Source organism: Leptonychotes weddellii, chromosome 10 (genome assembly GCF_054177405.1).
Source record: "Leptonychotes weddellii isolate Sample4059 chromosome 10, ASM5417740v2, whole genome shotgun sequence".
Classification (NCBI taxonomy): domain Eukaryota; kingdom Metazoa; phylum Chordata; class Mammalia; order Carnivora; family Phocidae; genus Leptonychotes; species Leptonychotes weddellii.
In genome coordinates, this window is record NC_138378.1 from 99,844,411 (window position 1) to 99,872,207 (window position 27,797).

General features: G+C 35.7%; 1 protein-coding gene across 1 annotated transcript in view; it reads right to left on the bottom strand.

Moving 5' to 3' along the window:
* The window catches only part of BIRC6 (baculoviral IAP repeat containing 6), a 218,977-nt gene that overhangs the window by 146,908 nt on the left and 44,272 nt on the right, over window positions 1-27,797 (bottom strand). Inside the window, exons 7-14 of the mRNA XM_081797299.1 lie at window positions 24,162-24,384; window positions 23,923-24,083; window positions 18,700-18,758; window positions 12,588-13,982; window positions 7,369-7,518; window positions 4,044-4,269; window positions 1,638-1,798; window positions 454-585 (exon numbers count right to left, since the gene is read on the bottom strand). Coding sequence (XP_081653425.1) covers window positions 454-585; window positions 1,638-1,798; window positions 4,044-4,269; window positions 7,369-7,518; window positions 12,588-13,982; window positions 18,700-18,758; window positions 23,923-24,083; window positions 24,162-24,384 — 2,507 coding nt within the window. The remainder of the gene's footprint in view (window positions 1-453; window positions 586-1,637; window positions 1,799-4,043; window positions 4,270-7,368; window positions 7,519-12,587; window positions 13,983-18,699; window positions 18,759-23,922; window positions 24,084-24,161; window positions 24,385-27,797) is intronic.

Sequence of the window (27,797 nt, forward strand, 5' to 3'; positions counted from 1 at the left end):
AATTTAAAAATATGAAATAAGCAAATATCCATCCCATATATAATACCACCACACAAAATACCATACTTAGAATGTGTTCAAATAAGAATTCACTATCATGCTAAGGAACTATAATCAAAGATCTGATAAATTTTCAAATATCTGATTATATGTTGCTTTCCATTCCCATATTATTTACATTCACCTTGATCATCAAAAAATATTACAAAACCATGACATGATTTTAAATCCCAAGATATTAAAAAAACAAGAATGCGAGTATTAGCGCAGCTGTGTTCACAAAGATGAGCTGAAAGTTAAAGCATATTGCCAAAGCAAAATTAAAGGTTATTTTTTAATTGTGTTTTTAAAACCAAGTTTTTGCAAGCCATAAGGAAATCTCTGCCCAACATGATGCATTTGGATCACTACTCCTTTTACTGTCATGGACAACAGCTCTATAATTTAACTCACACTGTGATTCCTCTACATCCATGTGCTGCATTTCTTCATTCAAATCAACCAGGGACGGTTTCCCATTTTGTTCCACTTCAATGTTAAGAGCTGGAGACAAAGGAAAGGTGATCTGCCTATCTACTGCTGTTTCTAGAGGATAAAAATATTAGTAAACTTAATTTTGCTTAATATCAATAATTTATGTGCCTGAAATTCTAAAATTTTCTGTTAAATTGGGAACTACTGTGATTCTTATCACAGATGCTACAAAATGGTTGTCAGAAGAAAAAAAATTAGATTCTATTAATCGTTTCATACACTCTTCTCTCTTTTAATGGTACTAAAATATTCACCTGAGAAATAATTTGCTGGCAACTAAAGTAAAAGTTCTTACCCTAAGCTGCAGAGTACAAGCACCTGCAAAGTTTTAAAAATACTAATGCCTAAGCCCTAGACCCAATTAAATCAGAATCTGCCATGATTCAAAAAAATACACCACACACACAAACGCACACACATATACACAAATACATACATATGTATTTTGAAAACAAGAAATTTTTCAGGTTTTACTGTTTCTACTCCCTGGTGTAAAGCAGCCATTTACTCTAAAATTATCCCAGCCTTTTCAATTAACCTCTTAAGGAGAAAACACTGATGAGTAACGTCTAGTTCTCAACATACTAAATGTATACAATCTATTTAAAAAACTCAATATATCAAATTCTGAACTTGTAAGAAAAGTAAATAAAGTTGGGTGTATTTCTGGGTGTGTTTCTGTATTACATGAAAGGTTAGGTTTCACCAATGATCTTAAAAGAATACGTGACTTCCATTAACAAAGTTCTTTTCCCAATCAAGCCTCCGCTTACGAAGAAAAATGTGTACGTCTAGGAATGATGAAAGTGAAACTAATTCAGAAAGGAACCAACTGAATTTCCTAAATAGCAAAATTAAGTTATTCTAGTTTATGCAATTCTATACAATACTGAGCTACCAAAACCTCTAAAATATTCTAGAATTAACTTTTCTAAATAAAACCACCAAAAGTAGAGCAGAAAAGAAGTATGGGGGTGGCAAAGAGAGTGGAGAGGAGGGGGAAGGCAAGGGAGGGACGTGAAACCTAGACAGTAAAGTTGAAATTAGTTTTTTTAAGAAATCAACTGCAAAATCGTCAAATATAAATTTTGATTCATCCTTACCATTGACTTTCCCTAAGCCCGGAGCTTTATTTTTCAGCAGCGTCACTTGTATCTGTGGAATATTGGTGATGTTTGAGTTCAAAACAAATTTGAAGTCCACATGTCCAACCATACAAGCTTTAGGTAGAACCAGTTCAAATACATGTTCATCCCAGCTGTTGCTGTCAAATAAGGGGGAAAATGCTAAACACAGCAAAAGTCTTTCTTTGGCCAAAACCACATTATCATTAATAACACTTGCACACTCTTTCATTTGTAGCCTCCAACAAAACTCAATGCTTCTCAATGGGATCAGCTCCCAAAAGAAAGGTTAAACTTAGGGCAATAATTGATCTTACCTTAGAAATCGACACCTATCTTGGGAACTGAACATTCCAATAAACCCTTCCTGGGCCCCACCTCAAATCTTTAAGCGGGGTCCCAGGAATCTGCATTTTAAAATAAGAATTTCTTCTATTTCTTAGACATGTCTATTTTTTTTTTTTTAAAGATTTTATTTATTTGACAGAGAGAGACACAGCAAGAGAGGGAACACAAGCAGGGGGAGTGGGAGAGGGAGAAGCAGGCTTCCCACGGAGCAGGGAGCCCAATGCGGGGCTCAATCCCAGGACCCTGGGATCATGACCTGAGCCAAAGGCAGACGCTTAACAACTGACCCACCCAGGCGCCCCTAGACATGTCTATTCTGATTTTAAATTCTATATAAAGGTTGAAAAATAAAAATCTCCAAACCATACTCCACTAATTTCCAGACTCATTCAGATGTCTACCAGACATCTCTAATTTATCATAAGCAAAGCCAAACTTCTTAACTGCCCACTCCAATCTCAGTAAACAGAAATTCTATTTTTCAATCAGCTCAATCCAAAACCTTAGTCATCCTTGACTCTTCTCTCTCACACCAGATGTTCAATACATCAGCATATACTATTCCTTCTACTCCAAATTATATCCAGAATCTGACCACTCTTTTCACTACCTCCAACAACTATCATCATGGTCCAAACTACCATCAACAGTAATAGCATCCAAACTAGAACCCTCACTCCTATCACTGCCCTCCACAACACACAACCACTCATAATCTACTGTCATCACAGTAGTCTTACTGTATCCTTCTAATATATAATATATTCCTGTATCCAAAACCCTCTAATATTTTTCTAATCTTACACCACATAAAAATCTCACTATGGCCTATAAAGATACTTGTCCTCTGGTGACCAGCTACCTCTTTTGACCTGGCCTCCTCCCACTCTCCCCTATCTTCACTGCACTCCAGCAACACTGGTTTTCTTGCTCTCACCAGAATTCATAAAACATACTCCTCAGGGTCTTTGTACTTGCTATTACCTCGGAATTAATGTCTTCATGGAGGTCATTCTGGCCCCTTATATAAAAAGTACCATACTGGGGCAGCTGAGTGGCTTAGTCGGTTAAGCATCTGCCTTTGGCTCAGGTCATGATTCCCAGGTCCTGGGATTGAGCTCCGTGTCAGGGTCCTTGCTCAGCGGGGAGTCTGCTTCTCCCTCTGCCCCTACACCCGCTCATGCTCTCTCTCTCAAATAAATAAAATCTTAAAAAAAAAGAAAATACCATACACATTTTCTCTTTCTCTCACTCTTGCACACATGTACATACCCAGCAACTACTCTTGACACCATATTGTTTTATCATATTTCATAACTTTTATGACTATGTAGCATACTAGGTATTGGCTTACTGTCTTTCTATCCCCAAGAGAATGTAAATTCCAGTGACAGCTATATAGGAGTGCCTGCACAAAACAAGCATCTAAATATCTGTTATGGGGTGCCTGGGTGGCTCAGTCAGTTAAGTGTCTGCCTTCAGCTCAGGTCGTGATCCCAGGGGTCCTGGGAACGAACCCCACGCTGGGCTCCCTGCTCAGTGGGGAGCCTGCTTCTCTCTCTGCCCCTCCCCCTGCTTGTGCTTTCTCTCTACCAAATAAATAAAACCTTAAAAAAATAAACAACTAAATAAACATCTGTTAAATAGGGGAGATGGGGTAATTAGGGGATGGACATTAAAGAGGGCATGTGATGTGATGAGCACTGGGTATTACAGAAGACTGATGAATCACTGAACTCTACCTCTGAAGTTAATAATACACTCTATATAAATTAATTAAATTTAAATTTAAAAAATAAATAAATATCTGTTAAACAAACTTGTGAACTGACTGCCCAAACTAATTGTACTGGTGGATTACTCTATTTTATCCTACAATAAGAATATAGAAATTTCCAAAATTAAGGTGACAAATGAAAAGAACAAAGTTATAATATATAAAAGTTGAGAAGCAATAATGTATCTAAGAATTTTATGTTGTTTCTAACAAATACATAATATGGACTTAAAATCAAATATCTTAGAAGAATGTCTTACCTATCAGTCTGTAGTTTCCAAGTTCTAGTATGCTGAGCAGCATCTCCATGGTGTTGCTGATGCAAATGCTGAGGGTGCCTCCTTTGTTGCTGTTCTTGTTGAACTTCTACCCAGCATGGAGGAACAGTAGCTGAAAACCGTGGAGTCAAAGTCTCAAAGCGGGTTAGCTCCACTAGAGATGTCAAGATGTCAAGGGTGAATGGCTGGTCCACCAATAAATCAACTCCTTAACAACAGTGAATATAGAATTTGAAATAAGTTAAAAAAAAAAAGTTTTAATTCATGTTTTTTGTCTAGTCAATTACAAAACTTGCCAAATATACTGAGAGTTATTAATGTGAGCTCAGATATTTATATGCAAATAAAGTAACTAGCACTGACTACATAATGGCCATAATAAATATCCATCTTGAATATTTTTTTTTTTTAAGATTTTATTTATTTATTTGAGAGAGAGAGTAAGAGAGAGAGAGAGAGCACAAGAGGGAGGAGCGGGAGAGAGAGAAGCAGACTCCCTGCTGAGCAGGGAGCCCGATGCCGGACTCGATCCCGGGACTCCAGGATCATGACCTGAGCCGAAGGCAGTCACTTAACCAACTGAGCCACCCAGGCGCCCCATCTTGAGTATTTTAAATTATAGAGAGGGTACTCCTTATTGGAGAAACCCAAAGTCAACTTGTTAGAAGAGCCCTGACTGAGCTTTACCCAGCCCTAAGTTAACAAGAGAAACAAAAGTAGTGCTGTAATGCAATCCAAATCTGTATCAAATCAATAAATAACTTTTAGACTTCATCATTTACAAAACAAAATGCTAAACATCAGTAAGTATATAACATCTGCCCTTTTTAACTTTATATAAAAGATATTTTTTAAAAGTCAAAGCTAATCTGATGGCAAAAAAATACAAACCAAAAGCTTTACCAGTACTTTTTCCTACTTTTGTGGTAGTTAAGAATATCTTGTAAGCATACCAATACTATAAGAGTAACAATCTGCTTCAGAGAGATTTTCTCTTATGAAAACATGCTCACCATCTATGAAATTTCTTTTTTTTTTTTTTTTTAAGATTTTATTTATTTGAGAGAGAGAGATAGAGAGAGAGAGCACATGAGAGGGGGGAGGGCCAGAGGGAGAAGCAGACTCCCCGCCAAGCAGGGAGCCCAATGCGGGACTCGATCCCGGGACTCCAGGACCATGACCTGAGCCGAAGGCAGTCGCTTAACCAACTGAGCCACCCAGGCGCCCTATGAAATTTCTAACATTAGACAAACGCCTTTGTGCTTGTTCCAATAACAAAAATAAGTTTTTTAAAAGATTAAAATATGGAATCTGACAGGTTTAGAATATTTTCACAAAGAAAATTTATGCCGAGTTCTATAAAATTACAAAAAGTATACTTCAAACCACATTTCTCTTCTCAAAGCTTAGAGCTTTTTAAATCAGACTGAAACTGTTAAAATACTGTTTGTAAACATTAATTGTAGGTCAATATCCCTTCTTTACATATTTACTTCCTTATAATCTAATTCATCTTTTCTCTACTCAATAGTATTTATGGACTATATACGAAAATTCTTGGGGTGCCTGGGTGGCTCAGTTGGTTAGCATCTGCCTTCGGCTGGGGTCGTGATCCAGAGGTCCTGGGATCAAGCCCAACGTCTGGCTCCCCATTCAGGAGGGAATCTGCTTCTCCCTCTCCCTGTGCTCCTCTCTCTGCTTGTGTTCTATCTCAATAAATAAATAAATTTTAATAAATAAATTTAATAAATAATAAATCTTAATAAATTTCTTTTCCATTATAACAATAACCCATAAAATAAGAAACATTCAGCTTTTTAAACCAAACTGTATAGTTAATCAAGACAATCAAGTCTTTTTTTTTTTTTTAAGATTTTATTTATTTATTTGACAGAGAGAGAGAGAGAACAGGAACACAAGCAGGGGAAGTGGGAGAGGCAGAAGCAGGCTTCCTGCCAAGCTGGGAGCCCGATGTGGGGCTTGATCCCAGGACCCTGGGATCATGACCTGAGCCAAAGGCAGACACTTGTAACGACTGAGCCACCCAGGCGTCCCAAGACAGCCAAGTCTTATTATAGCATGAGACATGAGTCAGTTTATCTCAACCAGGGGGACAATCTTGCCTCCCAAGGGCCACCTGGAAGGAGGTAATTGTCTGTGCTACTGGACTCTAGTAGATAGAAGCCAGAGATCCTGCTAATACAGCACAGGACAGTCTGCCCACAACAAAAAATTATCCGCCCAAAACGGCAACAATGGTGCTAAGGCTGAAAAACCCTGGCATGTAAGATAGCATAGATTATACTGACAGTCACTAAAGTTAGCAGGTATTATATAGTAATCACTAAAGGTTTGCCTTTGGTGCAAAGAAAAATGATCAAATACCCAAATATTAAGTGTCCATAAAAATCAAATACCAACTTTATGTATTATTTCTATTTGGAATACATCTGAGTTTAAACACACTTTTCATTAAAGATTCATTAACCTTTTAAATGCTAGATTTAGGGAATAAAATCTATTAAGGACTAAGAGTAAAACATAACAACACTGTGGAAGCATAAAAGGACTAACTATAGTCATAAAGGGTGGGGAAGGAGAGGTTAGTGTAACATGTAAAGAGCATGAAATGGAATTATACACTCAAGAAATCATGAAAAGTTTATTGTAACAAACACTGAGAAGAAGACTAGAATTATTTCATGAAAGTCCAAGATATAGCAGGAGTAACATGTTAATTATTACTTCTGAAAAAATAGTTCTGGAGGGCAGTATAGAACACAGAGAGAAGAGGCAAAAACAACATACAAAAGCAAACCTATCTAATGGTGCACAATGGGGCAAATGAGGATCTGAATATACTACCCCAGGAAGAGAATATTTTTCCAGCTTTTCAATTCCAGTAATATTAGTAACATTAAGCCACTCCACTGACTTCATATTTTTTTAATCAATTCCCCTATTTTATGTTTTTTTCCCTAACTAGACCAAAAGCTCCTTAATGGCCAAAATAATGTTTTACCTCTTAAGTAACATCACCAATATTGGCCAACCTACCATAGGTGAAAAAACATTTTTTATTTTAATGTTCACAACAATTTGCAACTACTGAAAAAAAATGATAAATAATAAACAAAAACAAGCCAAGTGAAAGAATGGCAAGAAATTAACTCCCTCAACAAAGTAACCAAGAGTTGACTGTAAAAACTGAAAGAATGTTTAAGATTATTTAAGAAAGACTCAGAAAACTTTGAACATCACAAGAATTTGCATTTTTAAGATTTCATTTAAAAATTTAGTATCATACCTGAAATGCCAGGACTTGAAGGATTTGATAAAGGTTTGGAACCTTCTGAAGATGGTTCTATTCCTTTAGAAAGAGATCCATCCACTAGTATATCAGCTTCATCAATATCATCACAAGTTCCTCCAATTTGGAGAAAATGAAGCTCACCACCTACGGTGTAATAAAATTTTATCAACACAGGAACACAGAATATGGATAAACATACAAATGCATACTACTTAGTTAAGAAACTCAATTTATTTTAATATCACTCAACAAGCAGATAAATAGGGCTGACAAAGTGACATATCTTCCAGAAATCAGAAATTAATCTGACAAGGTACTACAAATGGAAAATTTTAAAAAATGGCAACACAAACATGTGAAAACAGTTATTTACCTAGTACTAACTATGTGTAAGACACTATTTTAAATGCTTAAGTTAATTCATTTAGTCTTCACAAAAACCCCTGAGGTAAGGACTATTATTGTGGCCACTTTACAGATGAGGAAACTGATGCACTAGCTAAATATCTCAGCAGTAACAAAAAGGAACAAAGATTCTTAATTTTTTGAAGCATTCACCATGAAATGAAATTAAACTGAATTTCTATTTTTTTGTATTTCTCACAGAAAAAAACTGAAAGCAAAGTTAGCAAATATTTAAGACAAAAATCAATGGATAAAAGAATATTCTAACAAAAGTAGCTGGAGATTCACTTTCAACATGACAGAATAAGGAAAATGACAACTCCTCTTCCTTAAAAGCAACGACAAAGCCAGACAAAACTGTCATTCAATCAGGGTGGGGCAAGCAATGAAAACCAGCAGAAGGGATGCTACTGCCAGAGGGGGCCCAATGGATTTGGAAAGCCATCAGTTTAAAGGGCTCAGTGGCAACAAAAATGAGGTGCATCCTGAAGTCAGGATTCTGCCCTTAATACAAAGTTACAAGAAGTGAAAGAAACATAGGAGGCTTGGTAAACTCTCCACATAATCCACAATGATCAGAGGCTGTACACATGTGTTACAAAACCAGATGGGGTCCAAGCCATCCACACATTCCCAGTCAACTAAGCCCCATGCAAATGCAGAAAGAGTTGTAAGAGGGAATGACAGAAAATAAAAATAAAGCAAATAAAAGCCAGGACACACCTGAATACAGCCTTTCTGGTGAAGTTACTTGGGCATAATCATTTATCAAAATATTTGGCTGAATACTAAGCTAAGTGGACACAAAGGCAACAAATAAGAAACAAGGTTTAAAAGTTAAAAACCTCTGGGGGAAAAAAAATGACGGGAGATATCAGTGACTGCACACTGCAAAAGAAAGAGATTCCACAGATGTAGTCCTGATGGGTTACCAAACAAACAAACAAAGCAACAACAACCTCCAAAGAGGGGAAATCAGAATCCAGAATTTTGCAATGTTATTTAAAATGTCCAGTATTAAATCAAAAATTATAAGACATCTGAAGAAAGACTGACCCATGCTTAAGGAAAACAAAATCATTGAGAAATATCTGAGTTCCCAAAATTTGGGTTTGGCAGACAAGAACTTCAAAGAAGCTACTGTATTTTTATAGAATAAAAGGAAATCAGGTATGGAGAATTAAAGGAACAAATGGTGGAAATGACTCAACAAGTAAAAAATCTCAACTAAAAAACAGAAATTTTAAAGAACAAAAGGGGAAATTCTGGAGCTGAAACATAAAATACGTAAAATGAAAAGTTCATCAGAGAGGCTCAAAGCAGATTTGAGATGGCAGTAGAACAATCAGTAAAATAAAAATAGAGCATAAGAAATGAACCTATCTGAAGAAAAGTAAAAGATCTTTTAAAATGAAAAGCATGTCAGAGACCTATGGGACAGATCAAGTATAAGAGCATACATGTAATGGGAATTCCAGAAAAAGAGAACAGAAAAGGCAAAGAGAAAAAATTGATGAAATAATGGACAAAAACTTCCCAAATTTGAAGAAACACATTACACTGCAAATCCAATCAATTCAGTGAACTTCAAGTAGGATATATACAATGAGATTCACAGGTATATATGTTACAGTCAAACTGCGGAAAGTCAATGAGAAAACCGTAAATGCAACAAGTTAAAAATGATTCATCAGATCTAATAACCATGATGCAAATTAAGAGCGAACTTACCAAAAACAATGGAGGCCAAAGGCAACTGAATGAGATGTGCAGAAATAGTCAACCAATAATTCTATATACAGTACTATTCTTCAAAAAAGAATGTGAAATAGAGATATTTCAGGATAAACAGAATTTTTTACTAGGAGATCTGCCTTGTAGTAAGTACTAAAGTCCTTCAAGATGAAAGAAAGCACTACCAAATTTTATCACACACACACATACACAAACACACGTACCAGAAATGAGTAAGTAGGTGATGAAATGAGTAAAGTAGATGAATATATATTTTATCTCATTTCTTTGTAAAGTTTTTTAAAAGACAAAGATTGTATAAAATAACTCTTTTTGTTTGGATTTATAACTTATCTAAATGCAACATATAAGACAATGGTAGCACAAAGGGGCAGGAGAAAAAAGATTAGAGCAAAGTATATTTTACTAGAATTAAGTTATTATTATTCTAAAGTAGTCTGTGACAGATTAAATCACTAAGAACAGAACTCCAAAAAAGTATTTAAAAAAATATATCAACAAAGGCACCAGTAATGTCACACCAAATGGCAGAGTAGGAAGTTCTAGGTAGGAAGCTCTAGAGGTCAGCTACTGAACTAGGAAGTGACTGAAAAAAAAAAAAAGAAAGTGACTGAAATCAAGTATTTCAGAACTCTGGAACCTAACAAGAAACAATGACCAGAAGATGCTTGATCTTTCATGGAAGTGGCCTGCAGGAACCAGCTGCCATCCCCTATTCCTCAGCCCTGTGCAAGCTGTGGGGAAAGCGGCCCACATTTCTGGAGTTGCTGGCTGGTGGCCAGAAGGGACCTTACTTCCTCATTTCACATGTATGTATATATGTATGCGTGTGTATATTCTATTTCCGAACTTTAATCAAACATAGCTGCATCAAATCTATTATCTTCAGTATATTATTAATACTATTTGAATACTATTTGAAATTAACTTACAACATTTATTAGTTATGGATTTTTATCAAAAGGCTCAATGACTCCATGAGAAAAAGAGTTTTATGCTACTTGAATACACTCTTATGACATGTCATGGAAATGTCATGTCCTTTTGATTAAGAGCCTGTAATCCTTTTTAAAAATTTTTACAACTACTTTTTGGACTGTCATATATACATTTTAAAACATCAACTTTTCTTCCCTCTTTTTTGTTACTAATCTCATCTTTTCACATCTATCTTGACCAGTCAATCCTTGAAGAACTAGGAGATAATTTTCAAAGTGCTTAACTTCTCAGGCTTTTTCTTGTTCATTGATCCATCTGGATAAATTCCCTATCACATGAGATCGATTCCTAGAACTTTTCATTGTCCAAACTCCAAGAATACATTAATCTATTTAAACATTACTTATCCTCTGTCTCACAAAAGCATATCTCATCAAACAATTAAAATCATTAAACCCTGACTGTATTTCTGGAAAATACTAGTATCTAACACAGATGTGTCCTGGGCCTAGGTCACTCAGGTTCCAAATTCAGCTCCATTCTGGATGGCCTATGGCATATTAAATTGTTTTCATTCTTTAAATCTTTCACATTAAAAGATTCTTTAAAATTCAATGTATGAGTCTTCTTTTTTTTAAGTAGGCTCCATTACTTTAAGTGGGCTCCACACCCAGCATGGGCTTGAACTCATGACCCTGAGATCAAGACCTGAGCTGAGATCAAGAGTCAGACACTTAACCAACTGAGCCACCCAGATGCCCCTACAAGTCTTATGCTTTTGTTACATTCTAGCAGTATAATGTAGTTTAAGCACCCTGACAACAGATGCCCAGGTATGAATGCTGACTCTGTCATTTATTAGCTCTGTGACTTAGGCAAGTTACTTAACCTCTCCTTCCCTCAGTTTCCTTATCTGTAAAATGAAGACAATAATAGTATATACCTCATAAAGTTGGCATGATGACTAAACAAATTATGAGAAGTAAAGCTCTCACAACAGTGAACTGGCACATACATGATCAAAAACTTCAAATTATCCTTCACACCACATAGTATTTTAATGGTTTTTCTAAACTTTATCAACTCTAATTCAAAGTTTAATTAGTCTAAAGTTATTCTGCACTGCTCATTTTTAAAATTAATCTATTTGGGTTTTGATCTTATTTGAAGATTTTTCTTCCCCTTATTTCACTAGATGTATTTCAAAGAAGGCAATCGGAACCACTACATTCACCACTACTCTTCTTGGCCAAACTCTTGCAATCTTTTAAAGCGAGGAAAAACTCGGATTAATTCCTCCCAAGAACCACAAATGAGATGTATGATTCTCCTCACACCCAGGTCTTCTCCCAAGCACTGGTTATAGTTACCTGGGCTTCAAATACCTCCTGACCCTAAATTCCTACTAAACTATCAATAAGACTACTCATTTTGCCTGATATTGTCAGTAATCCGTTTCAAAAACTGCTTTATCTTTCCAACTTAAAATATATAATAAGAAAAGTAGGAGGAAAAATGCACACTATGTGTTACTCTGTATGGGGCCTCAAATGTTGCAAAGCTGATTCAACCATTAGCCAAAGGTCAGGAATAAATCAGAAAAGAAAAATTTATTTGGCAAAACTAGTATTCATTCGCTAAATATTTTTATTTCAGGAGGAAATAATGACCAATATATATACTCTGTGCCAAAAACGTTATATACATTATTTCATTTCATTCTAAGAAGCCTGATAACAGGCCTTTTTATCCTCGTCTATAAATAAACAAAGGTTTACTGAGTTTAAAGTAACTTGCCCAAGGCCACAAATTTGAGCAGATGCAGAGTCAGGACTCACAGAAACAACAGCAGGTTATTTTCTTGAGGTTAAAGCAGAGAAGATACTTTCTGAGAGACTTATTAACTTATTTACAATTAGAATCCTTACCTAGGGCAGTAGAAAAAAGTTTTAAAAAGTTAAAACAGTAGAAAGATTTACCGCTTCATTATAAAAAAAATAAATTTCTCTCCATCTATATGGATCTAAAATTCATACTAGGTATGCATATAAATGAATGCCATATACACTGATTTTATAAGATTTGTAGGAGAACCAAACAAACCAAGAGCTTACCTTTGGTGCATGCACACAGCCTGTCTGTGCCCGAGCAGTAAATGACAGAAACAAATGTGTCCTGTTCCTCAGTGCCCTCCTTTTTGGGAGGTTCCACTTTGGCCAAAATTTCAAAGTTTGAAAGATCTAATATTTTTACATATCCTCCCTGAGTGGTTATTACCAGGTGTCCAAGAGTAGAAATATCAGCCTTTTTTTCTCTTTCAATGCCATTCTTTGAGGTTAACTGCATTTCCTCAACAGGTTCCTCACAGTCATCTTCTCGATTATCCAATATATCTGGTGGAAGCAAAATGAGCGAGGTAATTGTGTCCTGGGGGTCTTTGATATGTTGGATTTTTATTGGCTCCTCTTCTAAAGTCACTATCCGAGTGGCATAATTCATTTTATAAAGTATTAAATATCCACCACTAATATTCCTCTGCTCAGGCTGAATTATCAAAGGAGTTTGTACATCTGCTGGTGATTCATGTTGGATTACACTAATATTTGCACCATTCACTACAGCAAGATTTGATTCCAGCTCACCTTTCCGTCTATTACATAGTGCAGAGTTTAATTTATTTAAATTATTCAAGGCCTCTACTTGATTTATTGCACTCAAGGATTCAACAGGGCATGTCCGCAGTCCTACCAACAAATGAATTCCATCAGCACAAGGAGTTAAGGAGTCTATACAAAGATTCTCCTCCTCTGCAAACTTTGGCAGCCTTAAGCACTGAACCAAAGTCCCAGGCTTGGGAAACACAGAGTTCCACTTCTCAGAATCTGGAGAGGTAAGGTTGGCTGCTGCATCTGCAAATTGCTGAATGTAAGTCACAGGAGGATCCTGCAACAACAACTGCTCCTGACTATCCAGCTCCATTTCAATAATCTGTGGAACTGTAAAACCATCATCATGCAAACTTTTGCTCATTATATTGTTCATCTGTGAAAATATTTTTCCTGCTTTCTCATCAGATTCCTTGATGCTATAAAGAAGCAAAATGGGTAAAGTCCTCCTTACCAGAGGAGAATTTAACTCTGAATTAGTGCAGGATTCATTGTCAGTTGACCCTTGTTCTGATATACTTTCACCCTGAGTTCTGCTTAAACCATCCAGTGACCTGTGAGAATTACTACTAATGGGTGAGGTAGCAGGAGATTTATATGTTAATAAACCTCCAGCTAATAAACATGGAAAGGGAATGTTGTGTTGTTCCTGGTGCTTTTCCTTTGTCTTTTCACTCTTAGAGTTTGTTAAGCAAGGATTTGCCCCAAGTTCTTCAAGATCCTTAACAGTATCTTCAAGCACATTTGCCACAATCTCCCACTGAAGTTTTTCAGGCTGCTGCAGAATGCTGAGTGCTGTTATATCAAGGCTCACTTCCATGGCTTCCTTCTGTGATGTATGCCCTTCGAAAAGGAACAATATTCATTAGAATTGGCCTTGAGATTGGCAAATCACAAATCTTTAGTATAACGCTTTTGTTACTTTTCTTACTCATCCAATCAGTGCATTATAATTACATAAGAGGAAGAAATTAAAGTATTTTAAAGGGAAGTTAATCAAATCTGAGGTAAATCTACTCAGAAAAACCACTGACGTATTCAAGAGAGTCAAAATCATTTTCAATTCAGAATATATTCTCTTGGCAATTTATGAGCAACCCTCCCCCACCCTTTTTAATTTATGAGAATGGTTAAAGAATGAAGACATTATTAGTATCAAAATATAGGATTTCTGTCCTTTAATTCTAAACCAAAAAACATTCAATACCATTATAACTATCACTTATGCACTTTATAGAATATCCATGAAACATGATTATATTGTCAGTTCCCCTTCTTTTACCATTTAGAAGAAGTCATAGCATGCTCTCCTCTCTCGTACCCCACCATGCTAATTATCAGTTGATTATCATAGTACGCAATGTAATTCTAACCTCAGCTTAGAAAAAAATTTTAACTAGGAAGGAAAAGTTCCCAAAATTTGCCATTTTAAAGTGAAGCATAAAGCATCTTCTGCATTATCTGCTAATTTATGCTCATTTAAAGTTAACTACATTACCCCTTATGATCTTTTGTCCATTGTGTGCTCTCCCCTTACAAAGAGTACAAAAGTCATTTCTCAGTCTCAGTGCTCCAAAAATACCACGTCTGTCTACACAAAACCTTGCAACAGATGTCACTCAACCCCTAAACCAGGTATAATCTCTTGATATTGAACTGAAAGTCTGAACCAATTTGTTTCTTTCTCAATAGCAAAAAATACTATCAGTCAACAACAACATTATTAGCAACAATGTCTAAGTATTTCTTTTTTTTTGAAGATTTTAAATATTTATTTGACAGAGAGAGAGACAGCGAGAGAGGGAACATAAGCAGGAGGAGTGGGAGAGGGAGAAGCAGGCCTCCCGCCAAGCAGGGAGCCCGATGTGGGGCTCGATCCCAGGACCCTGAGATCATGACCCGAGCTGAAGGCAGTCGCTTAACCAACTGAGCCACCCAGGCGTCCCAATGTCTAAGTATTTCTTATGGAAAAAAAAAAGCATTGGAATTGGCTTTATGATTTTAGATAAGAAAAATACAGAAGAGTAAAAGAAATAAATATAACTCGAAACTGCATGAAAGTTTGAAAGCTGCCCAAGTAACGTGCAACTGAGATTCATGGAACATCATATACTTAACACGTACTGAAAGTTCTGTTCACACCATTTCTGTTAACTATTTCTTTAAAATGCTCACTGGCAGCTCTACCTCTAATTTCCCATTTTCTGAGGATAATCTTCTTAATTCAAATAATGTTGCTATTATGACCTAAAACTGAAACCATTTCTAGTTAAATGGAAGAAAATTGTAATTATACACTCAACAGTTTAATTGTCCTAATGAAGCTGTTCATTTACACAACCACTCGTTTGGCTATGTTCACATGCAGTCTGTCTATACTGCCATGCATTAGTTATATATATTAACTCTACTAATTTAGATTTGAAATTAAAAGTTGACAGTAAGATTTTGATACCATATAGTACACTATAATAAATCTTAAGGATGCTCAACTATCTTTTGGACTAAACTGAAACTTATATAAATGATTTTTCTAATGTGCGTGTTTTTTTTTTTTTAGTTATGGTCAGAAATTGCCAGGAAAAAACGTTAGTGTATGTATATAGAGGTTAAAAACAAAATAACCACAAATTACATGTATTAACACACATTTAAGAAATATTCAAAGTAAATAGCATAGAAAGTGGGGCTATTCATTACGACGGGCAGCATGACAAGTGGCATTATTACTCTGCTTTTTCCCAACAAAGTAACATCTAAGAAACAGCCTGTGCTGTACATTCTACTTCAGAGGACAGACAAAGCACAATGACAACTGTCAAATACTGCAGTAAGGAAATCTGTATTCTTATCTCAGAATTTCTCAAACCTACTGGACTACAAAACAAGTTTTTACATAATATAGCTATAAACAGACTGCAATACAATATTCTCCAGATAATCATTTTGGGAAACCCTTCTCTCCTCTGCTTACTTAGGTAGTGTCAGCCAGCAGTTCTATCAGCCAAACTTCCTGAGGTGAGCAACTAGGTTTTACCTAAGCACTTTTCTAAAACTAAGAAATTTCAATTTGAACCCTCCTTCAATCTCCTGTCAAACACTCTTCCCACTCTTCACAAGAAGCAAATATATCCTTAATTCGGTTATCTGGCCCCAAAACCAAACTTTTCTCTCTGACATCATCTAGATACTTTCAAAAGCCATAACCTTCAAATGAAAAACAGGTAAAAGTCTCTTAGTTAAGAAATACATTCTGTAATTCTTCAGACTGTATCATTCACTTTGACGGGAATCACCTAGAGTTAGTAAATGTAAATTTTGAAATAGCATCTATGACTTACTTTAGGTACTTCAGGAAAAGAACACATTTCCCATTCATATCACGAGCCTCCATAAACTCGCCAATAAACTACCAATGTAAGAGAATTAACTTAGAAGATATAGTAGTCCACCCCCCCCCTTTATAGGCAGGGGATACATTCCAAGAACCCCTAGTGGACACCTGAAACTGCAGACAGCACAAAACTCTGTATGTACTAGGTTTTATTTGTATACATACATATGATAAAGTTTAATTTGCAAATTAGGCACAGTAAGAGATTAACAGCAATATCTAATAATAAAATAGAATTATAATAATATACTGTATTAAAGTTAGGTCAATGTGTTTTCTCTCCCAAAATATCTTACTATACTGTACTCACTCTTCTTGTGATGATGTGAGATAAAATGCCTATGCCATGAGATGAAGTGAGGTGAATGACATAGGCATTGTGTCCTAGCATTCTGCTACTAGGTTATCTGCTCAGGATAACAGTTGACCTAAGGTAACTGAAACTGTGGAAAGCGAAACCCCGAGTGAGGTGGACTACTATCCCTATTTTACTACAAATGAATGAACTACTTATAAGTCCTAAAAGGAGGGAATTAAAAATTCTGAACCAGAAGAATTTTTTTCTCTTTCCATAGCTACCTTTTAATACTACATAAGGACAACAACCCCTACCCTAAATATGTATCACAGAAAAAGCCAACAAAAATACATGGTGACTTTCTAGATACCGGGAAGTGAGATAAACAGGGCTACAGTACCTAAAGGAAGTGTGAAAAAGCAACTAGGCATAGATGAGAAAGGTAAAAGTAGGAAAGGGATAAAGAAATAGACCAAAGATAGATACTATAATTACAAAAATACCTACTGAGATTATTGGACCCAGAGAAAAGAGCAAAGCTACAGCATACAAAGGAAAGGTTATGGTTAGAATCAAAAACTTTAAGAGCAGAAAAAAGGAACACTGAGCTCAAACACTTCACTTTACAAAGGAAAAACTGAGGCCCAGAGAGTTTAAGTGACTTGACAAGACCAAAGAGTGAATTAGCAGAAGAATTCAAGCTCTAACCAGGTCTCCAGGTAACCTGTGACCAGTTTATTATTCTTTCCCAGATTAAGAAAATGCAATTGTAGCCCTTTTCTGTTTTTGCAAAAGGACAACAAAATGGGAAAGGAGCATTACCTTCATCAGACTAATTTTTTTAAATGAATCTATTCTTTATTTTTCTAGAGCTAATTATACATTTGTAAATTATTCAGGGCATTTTCCTACTTTAAAATTTTTTTCATTGCTAAAAACTACTTCAAAAGACAACTAAGGTTTAACTCCAAATCAGTCTAGCGTTGTTTGGGGGGGGGCTTTAAAAAAATTTCATGACAATTTAGAATTTAGAGAGCACTTGCTATTCTATACTCACTCTAATTTTTGACAACTGTACTATACAAAATCGTGTCTCTTCCCCCAGAGATTTAACAAGTTATATATGTCCTCAGTTCCTGAAATAGGACATTACAGAACAGCCGCAATTTAGTACCAGTCACTTTTTAAACTATTGGCTACTTCCCAGGTACTATTATTTTTATCTTAATCAGTCCCCAAAACTCTAATTAACAGATGTTAACATAACTCTTTTATGTATTGGGAAATGCATTCAGCCTATAATAAAATGACAAGAATTTGAATTCTGATATGGAAAAACTATTTTGAGATGTACTATTAGCCTTGCCTATTACAAAACTACATTAAAATTTGAAGCACATGCTTTCACCATTAACATTTCATAAGATAATGAGTAAGGCAGCACTTACTTGATGCCTTAATGTCTATGATTTTATACTTTAAAATTTATTCTCTCTTTATCTGTTTTATTTTGGGGATAAAGAACCTTAATTTCAGTATTACTTTTATTTAACAACAGAATAAATTATGCAAATAAACTGAACACATTCTGAAGGGCTTAATGTGTATTCCTTGACATCTGTGACAAAAATTTAGTAAAACTTTAACTTGTTTGGCTCAAATACATACCATTTAAAATTTAAGTATGGGACTCTACATATACTAAATCAAGATCTCTAATGTTTAACATTTGAGTTTTCTGTGTATATTAGTGAAAATGTAGAGTTTGCATTAACTAAGAAATTTAGAATTAAGTAATATTTAGCTTTACCTATAACTGTATAAATGCAAGGATTTAAACAAGAGATTATCTGACATTTTTAACATACCTGTCACAGAATCTGATCTGGAATGCTCTTCACTGTCTGAATCCTCCAGTAAATCATCACTTAAAGACAAAGTAAAAAATAATTTGAATTTCAAAAAAAGGTATGCATATTATGAGACAAAGAAAAAAGTTACAACAACCACTGCTCTGCATCTCAAATATAAGTATCACACAAAACTATTAAAACTCGCTTAAATGACATATAAGTAGTCTGAGATAATAACCAATTGACAATGCTGGTATTGGATTACCTTAAAATCATGAAATAAGTATCTGTCTGAAACAGAAAGTGGAAACCTCTAAGAATCTATAATAAAATTTGTAGGGATCTGAAGACTGTTAAGGTGTGACTGGGAATAGTCAGGTAAATAAACAGATAAAAGAGAGAAGCAGCTAATAAAATCAAGTACAAGCTTCAGGTAGTAAAATTTTAATAACTACTGTATTACTGAATTCAGGAAAGTTGTCCTAAAATCAAATAAAAGAGCTATATAAATACGTGTATATGTACACGTTTACACACACACACACACACCCCCACGCATTTCATTTTTGTGTTTGCTTTGTTTGCTTTGGAAGGGGTAATAAGAACTCCTTGACAAGCAGGGAAACCATTACAACTCAGAAGTTTGGGATTAAGAGGAGAGGATGTCCCTCCTTGACTCTTCACTCAGATAGTCAAGAAATTGCCAACCTCCCTCTTTGCATCCATCTTTATCCTCACTCTCATCTGTTAGCAAACAAGAACAAAATGTAATAAAAGATCACTCTAGCACAATATGAGACTGTGTCAGTACTCTATCAGCACGTCTACAGCAGTTCTAAAATTCTGATGACCTCAATTAAAAAAATTAAAAGATATATTTTGAAGGAAAGAAAGAAAATATTAACTCTCCCTTTTTGAAACAATGTATTTCACTTACAACTGAAATAACGAGGCACTTAAGTAATTTTAAATGAAATGCAAGTTAGTAATCTCTGTTAAAAAAAAAAATGTTTGAAATATGGGGCAGGGGCAGGGCTTGGTTAGACATTTTTGACAAATTTCTGTGTTTTAAGTTTTTCAAGTGGAAACTGTCCATAAAACAATTCTGTGCTATAATTTAAAACAACAAAAAAGGGGCGCCAGGGTGGCTCAGTCATTAAACGTCTGCCTTCAGCTCAGGTCATGATCCCAGGGTCCTGGGATCGAGCCCCGCATCAGGCTCCCTGATCGGCGGGAAGCCTGCTTCTCCCTCTCCCAATCCCCCTGCTTGTGTTTCCTCTCTCACTGTGTCTCTCTGTCAAATTAAAAAAAAAAAAAGATTTAAAACAACCAAAAAAATATGCAAAAGTTCAAGATCAGCTGCTAATTAGCCTTAAGCTATTTAAATGCTAACTGGCTGATTTCAGAGAAATAATAAAGATACTTGGAAAAATAAATCCCAAGAGGAAATATTAATCCTTGGGAATTATCCAGAATAAAGAACTCCAAACCAAGAAGACACAAGCGGTTTCAAGTATGGGTTTTCACATTAAAAGAAAACCAAGTTATTACCCAGCTATAAGGAAAAAAGGTTAAATAAAGTAGTTACATATTTTATTTTTTATTTTATTTTCTTAAATTTATTTAAGTAGGCCTCACGCCCAGTGTAGAGCCCAACACAGCGCTTGAACTCACGACCCTGAGATCAAAACCTGAGCTGAGATCAAGAGCTGGATACTTAACTGACTGAGCCACTGAGGCGCCCCAGGTAGTTGTATATTTTAAAGAAGGAAATCAAGGTGTCTTGATATGAAATTACAAATAATGTTACAAAGAGTTGCCAGATAATCACCGTAACTGGAAAAACAAAAGTTCTTTCTAAAGTTTTTCAAAATACAATCTTTTTTCAAAAAATTTGACAGAAAAATTCTCATACCATTACATAATAAAATCATATAAGTTCAATGACTGAATTGTACACTAAAAGGGTGAATTTTATGATGTATAACTATACCTTAAAACTCTTAAATATGGGTTAAAAAAACACATAAGTACACATTAAAAAATTTATATATATAAATGTTAACATAACTGGACAACATGATTATGGGTACTCTACGTTTCTTCAAGGTACTTCTTTCTCTGTATTGTCCAATTTTTCTATGTTAAGCATGCATTAGGTTTATAACAGACACTAGATTTACTAAAGCCTTTTACATGTGCAAAACCTTTTGCAGAGTAAAAAAAAATGCAAATTAAATAGGATATTATGAATAAGTTTTAAGTTAGGATTATCTATTTTTTAAAACTGAAGATACACTAGTTATCACATGCATACTTTAGCTTTGATATATCAATACTATATAAACAAGTTCAAAGTTAAAAGCAGGAAATATTTACCAATTTGAAAAATACAACATATAAAATGAGACAAAAATGTTAATTCATTTAAATTAAATGTGTTCCCAAATAAATAATCTTCCTTCCCAAATAAATATTCTTCCCTGAATAAATTCAGAAGAAAGATAAATGTTATCTTTCAAGTAGAAATGGTCATAAACAATCCATAAGCAAACTATACTGCTAATTAAGTTTCTTGGCTAAGTTTTAATTTGTTCAATTAACATACTATTCTTTGAGCTAATGAAACTCACACAGTGTATTTTAAAACAAATATATTGTATATTATGCCACAAAATCAGTATTAGTTTGGTTCAGTATATTCACTACCAATGCAACAGAAATCCTGCTACCTTTGGGGGGAGGGAAAGCAAGAGAGGGAAACTGAGGTTAGAGAGGAAGTTCTACCTCTTCACCTTCCTCCTACCTCCCCAACTTAAGAGTACTCTTTCTGTATGATTCACTTCACTATCTTAGCAGAAAAGAGTCCTTCTACCCTGGAAAGACTACCTCTTAAAAGCACGCAGATATTTATATCTCAACTCCAGCACACTACCCCAACATAATACCTGTCCACCTAAGATACTGGGTGTTTACTGAAAATGTACATTTTACCTAAGTGTGTGTGTGCGCATGTGTGTAATCTTAAAAAGTACGTCTTGATTCAATTTTTTTTTTTTTTTAAGATTTTATTTATTTGCGAGAGAGAGAATGAGAGACAGCATGAGAGGGAGGAGGGTCAGAGGGAGAAGCAGACTCCCCGCCGAGCAGGGAGCCCGATGCGGGACTCGATCCCGGGACTCCAGGATCATGACCTGAGCCGAAGGCAGTCGCTTAACCAACTGAGCCACCCAGGCGCCCTTGATTCAATTTTTAATCCCCAAATTACAAAACTCCAAGACGAAAGTTCTAACTATAATCAGTGTTCAGGGGCACCTGGGTGGCGCAGTCGGTTAAGCACCGACTCTTGGTTTCAGCTCAGGTCGTGATCTCAGGATGGGGCTCCACACTCAGCATAGTCATTTCAGATTCTCTCTACCTCCCCCTCTACCCCTCCTGTTTGTGCTCTCTCTCTAAAATAAGTAAATAAATCTTTTTTTTTTTTAATTTATTTATTTGACAGAGAGAGAGACAGTGAGAGAGGGAACACAAGCAGGGGGAGTGGGAGAGGGAGAAGCAGGCTTCCCACCAAGCAGGGAGCCCGATACGGGGCTCGATCCCAGGACCCTGGGATCATGACCCGAGCCGGAGGCAGACGCTTAACAACTGAGCCACTCAGGCGCCCCAGTAAATAAATCTTTAAAAAAAAATAAATTTAATTAAATCAGTGTTCAGAAGCACATACCAATTTCATTATCTTCTATTAATTTTTCACTAACTTCTAAGAAAATCACAGAGCTCAAGCACACTTAACTTTCTAGTCCAATTGACAAATGTGATCAAAAGTCAGAGAGCAGGCCACCTGCTTTTCCATCAAGCTGGGAATTTATTCACACAGATTTATAATAACTGAGAACAGCCACGAAGCTTTAATTCAGTCTGTTTCAGAGCTCAGGCCACATTCATTTACCTACCCATAATTTATTCATCTTATTACCAAGAAAGACTAGACAGAGGTAACCTTCCCAACTACTATACTGTGAATTTTCCATTAATTCCATTAATGAAACAATTTGCACTAATTAAGTTTTACGTTAGTTTTTTTTTTTTTTTAAGATTTTATTTATCCACTTGACAGAGACACAGCGAGAGAGGGAACACAAGCAGGGGGAGTGAGAGAGGGAGAAGCAGGCTTCCAGCGGAGCAGGGAGCCCGATGCGGGGCTCGATCCCAGGACCATGGGATCATGACCTGAGCCAAAGGCAGACGCTTAACGACTGAGCCACCCAGGCACCCTAAGTTTTATGTTAGTTCTTAATGAAAGTACATGCCACCAAAGGGACTGTGAAGTAAAATATTGTTAAATCACACTGGCTGTGGTATAACGTCTATCGCACATCAGTAACATTAGAAGCCCCTGCAAGTGAAATGACAGATCGCCTCAGCATCAGGACACCTGATCACAATTATAGGCTCCATTTCATACTGCTACCTTCAGAATCTTAAAAGGGAGTAGCTTCTACTGCTTGAGACAAGTTGAGTGGTTTTTGGAACCCTTCATTCTGTCTGCTTGAGAATACTGCACATGTTGCTCTATAATCCTAGCCCAGTTCAGAGTTACAACTGCAGTGTCTTGGGAGACAAGTGGGTAAAGTAGAATTATACTTTGACTCTCCAACCCCCACACAGATCAAATACAGCTACAGAAATCAAGACTGTCAGAAAAGCTGAAAGGAAAAGAATCCAACACAACAATTTTACCAAAATGTCTCTACAGCAATAATTATCATGCCTCAACTCATTGCTGACTACTGATAAACTGTTTTAAATAATCAAGTCATCTTGCCTAGCCACGGGTTATTTCACTATTCATTAGCACTTCTACAATTTGAGGTGCTAATGAAAACAAGTGGAAACCAAAATCATTTGGTTCAACTGCACTAGGAAAAGATTTAGAAAAACGTAAAATAAGTTTAATCCAAGGATTCTGTTTCATTAGACTTTATTTTTCAGTGCACCAATTATTTCTAACTGGCAGAGATTGAGACAGAAAATAAAGTACATTTTACAGACGATGGCATTTCTGAATGAAAATTTTTCTCAAGTATCACACAGCTCCTTCAGATATTATAATTAAATGTTTGTTCTCTACTCTCTTGAACTAATAATTTTTTCTGCCCCTTTAATTAGAATTAAGAGAATATAAAATTTAGGAAAACACATAACTTTTATAAATGCCACTAAAAAAAATTCACATACCTATCTCCTTCCAATTTTGGTATGTCTGAGCAGCTAGAGGAGTCCTCCAGCCACGCCAAAGTTGGTCTCCTTGATTCAACTGCCGAGCTTGGTTCTCCCGACAGAATAAGCTGTTGTACAATTGCTGGGTCATATGCATTAATTTCAAACTTCAAGTGCACCTAAACGAATGAAAATCCTAAGTTTAAGACTGATTTTTTGCTCAATTACTAATCTGTTACTTCAAAATTAAAACATACCTTCATAAGTTTGGAAACATCCCATATGCAGATCTTTCCTCGTTTTGTTGCAGCAGCTAGAAAATGAGGGCAGCTTCCCGACCCAAAGCAAGCTATTCTGTCAGTTCCATCAGTACAGGGAAACTGTGCAGGACTTGTTGCGAGAGTGACGGACAACGGCACATTCTGTGTGTGCTCACCTTTCACAAACGGGCAGTTTGGGGAGTGTCTCTCGTGTTCAGACCTTTACACAGATTAAGGAAGGAAAGGTTTACTGAACAACAAAGCTGTCAAGTCTGTGGATTAAAACAGAACTCCAGGATCATCTTTTCTTTTTTAAAAAACAAAGTATGATTTATTAAAAAGACTCAAATGCTACTTCATTCAATCCTATCACGATCACTCTAACATATTCAACCCCTCACTGTAGTAGCAGATTTTATTCCCTTTAATGGATTACAAATAAAATCAGTCTCTGATGAAACAAAAATGCTATAGTATAATTTATACTATATTCACATACTGATAAAATGGTGTAAAGTCTGGTATTTCCTCACACAGTTTCCTACAACTGTAAATAAGTAACTACTTTGTTTCGGTTTAAAATTGTCCATAAAGGGGGGCGCCTGGGTGGCTCAGTCGGTTAAGCGTCTGCCTTCGGCTCAGGTCATGATCCCAGGGTCCTGGGATCGAGCCCCGCATCGGGCTCCCTGCTCCGCGGGAGGCCTGCTTTTCCCTCTCCCACTCCCCCTGCTTGTGTTCCCTCTCTGGCTGTGTCTCTCTCTGTCAAATAAATAAATAAAATCTTTAAGAAATAAAAATTAAAAAAAAAATTCTCCATAAAGGTACAGCATGGTGACAATAGCTAGTAATATTTTATTATATACCTGAAATTTGAGAAGAGGACATGTCTTAAATTAGATCTTAACACATGTACACACACCAAGTGGTAACTGTACAGATGATGGATATATTAATTAGCTTGACTGTGGTGGTCTTTTATATATACCAAAACAGCAAGTTGTACACTTCAAATATATACAATTTTTACATGTCAAAGATATCTCTATACAGCTATTTTTAAAATTAATTATATATAATTATATGCCTATCTGTATTTATCAGTGGCCACAACTGTAAATGACATATAATAAAAACTCAAATGTCATTCATATCACAAAAAACTTTTTAGTAAAGATCTGAAAGCAAAAAGATCTATAGAGTATGGATAAAATGACCTATATTAAGAACACAAAAATACATCTTATACATTCACTACAGGACCAGACCAGATAAATAACTTCTAAACAAAGTCTCTTTTCAAAGTAATACAGAAAGATAATATTCATAGACTGTACATTATTTCTTTCACATAAATGATTAATGAGCAAAAAGAAACGTTAAATTTCTTTACTTAGAAAATTCTAACATGTTTAATAAAAAATACAACACTAGGAATTCTCAAGACTAGTATAATGACTTTAAAAATCTTCCCAAATATTGAAAGCAGGATCAACTTTAACACTTAAAAATTATGTCTCCTTAGCCTGGTGATGGGTATTAAAGAGGGCATGTACTGAATGGAGCACTGGGTTTTATATGCAAACAATGAATCATGGAACACTACATCAAATACAAATGACGTAATACATGGTGATTAACATAATAAAATTTTTTTAAAAATTATATCTCCAACTTTGTGACTACTTTCTTTCTGGTTATTCTTTTTTTTTACTCTCACTAGCTGTAATTACAAGGCACTATTTGAAATGTCAAGATGCTGCTACCGAAAAAAGAACTTTTTTTTTTTTTTAATTTCCATGGCAAAGAAAGGAAAACTGTACTTATAAAATATGCCATTCCTTAGGGTGTATATATTTCTTTTTACAAGGCACCTGTGACTTACCTATATCCATATGTAAACCCTGGACAATTTGCAATATGCAGACGTCTTACATAATTGTTTTTACATGACACCCCCAAGCACATTTTTTTTTTTTTTTAAGATTTTATTTATTTATTTGACAGAGAGAGAGACAGTAAGAGAGGAAACACAGCAGGGAGATGGGAGAGGGAGAAGCAGGCCCCCCGCCGAGCAGGGAGCCCGATGCGGGGCTCGATCCCAGGACCCCGGGATCATGACCTGAGCCGAAGGCAGACGCTTAACCGACGGAGCCACCCAGGCGTCCCCCCAAGCACATATTTTGACTGGATTCCCTTTCCAACTAAATCCTACGGTATTTTCCTCTTTCCATCCTTCTTTCTTCCCTGAGTTTTAACTTTTTAATTAAAATGTTTTTATACAAGTGACACCTAACTATATAAAAGAAAGCTAAATACCACTCAATTACAATATCCAATCCCAGTAATCTCTTTTCCCACCTCCAAATAACGTCTTTTATGAATTTAAGTGGTATACTTCTAAAATATTTTTACGTTTTTATATATATATGTACATGTAAGAAAATTCTCATTTTAAATAAAAGTACTACTGTATGAATCATCCTACAATAAACTTCTTGACACAATAACGTAACTAAAAGTTACTGATGGTGAAGAATAGAGAGCAAACTATTGATTCCTTTTCACTGTTGGACAATAGGAGATTATATGAGCATACCACATTTTATCTGGCTATTCCATCCTGACAAACATTTAAGATGATTCCAGTTTTTCACTGCAGTTACCATCCACTCTGTGCCTCTGTGCATACAACAGGAATTAATTTTCTCAGGTATATAAGTAGAAGTGGAATTGCCAGATATTTGCCAGGGCGTGCTCATTTTATTTTTTAAATACTTCAATCTCCCTCCAAAGTAGCTCTATCAACTCCCACCACCAAAATATGAGAGTCCCATTGTCCACCTGCAAGTCTTCCTTCTTTTCCCACTTACAGATTCGGGAGGTACCTAGGCTCAGCTTCCCAACTCTCTTCAATCCTGTTCCCTCCTAACCATTTAGAACACTGTGTCCTCAAAGCCCTCAGAGATACTACCAATTGCTTAAATTTGAGGAATCCTGAATCCTGGGGCAAGAAGAAATAGAATCCTCAATTCCCTCACCATGTCAAGAAAAGATAAGTTTTGACAGCCCAAACTGAATATGTGAATCAATTTCCTCCCCCAAAAATATTTATGAACAAAGTTACATTCTATAACGTCAAGGTATAATTTTTTAGGGATGGCTGAAATAACTGAGGATCAGCCTGGGAAATTAAAAAATACATGTTAAAATCGTTTCTATATTATATAAATAGTTTCTAGGGGAAAAGACTGAGTTCCAAACAGAACCTTAACCTAAACTGGAAACCGCACACGTTCAACTCTCAGTCCACAGACAGATGCAACTTCAATTTCTCATACAGTAAACCGCACTGCAAGCTGGAATCCATATGTACACTCCAATAGGCTTTAGCTAGTTCACCCTATTCACAACAGCTGATTAACACTGAGAGACCTCAAACTAATTTTACTACAAACCAAATCCTTGCTCCATCACTAATTAGTCATATGCCCTTTGGCAAATTTTATTTTCTTTATTTACAATAGGATAATAATTCCTATCCCTGCTATAAAATGAAGATAGTAATGCCTATTTCATAGGGTTAATATGAGAATTAAACGAGTTAAAAATATATAAAGTACTTAGGATGGTACC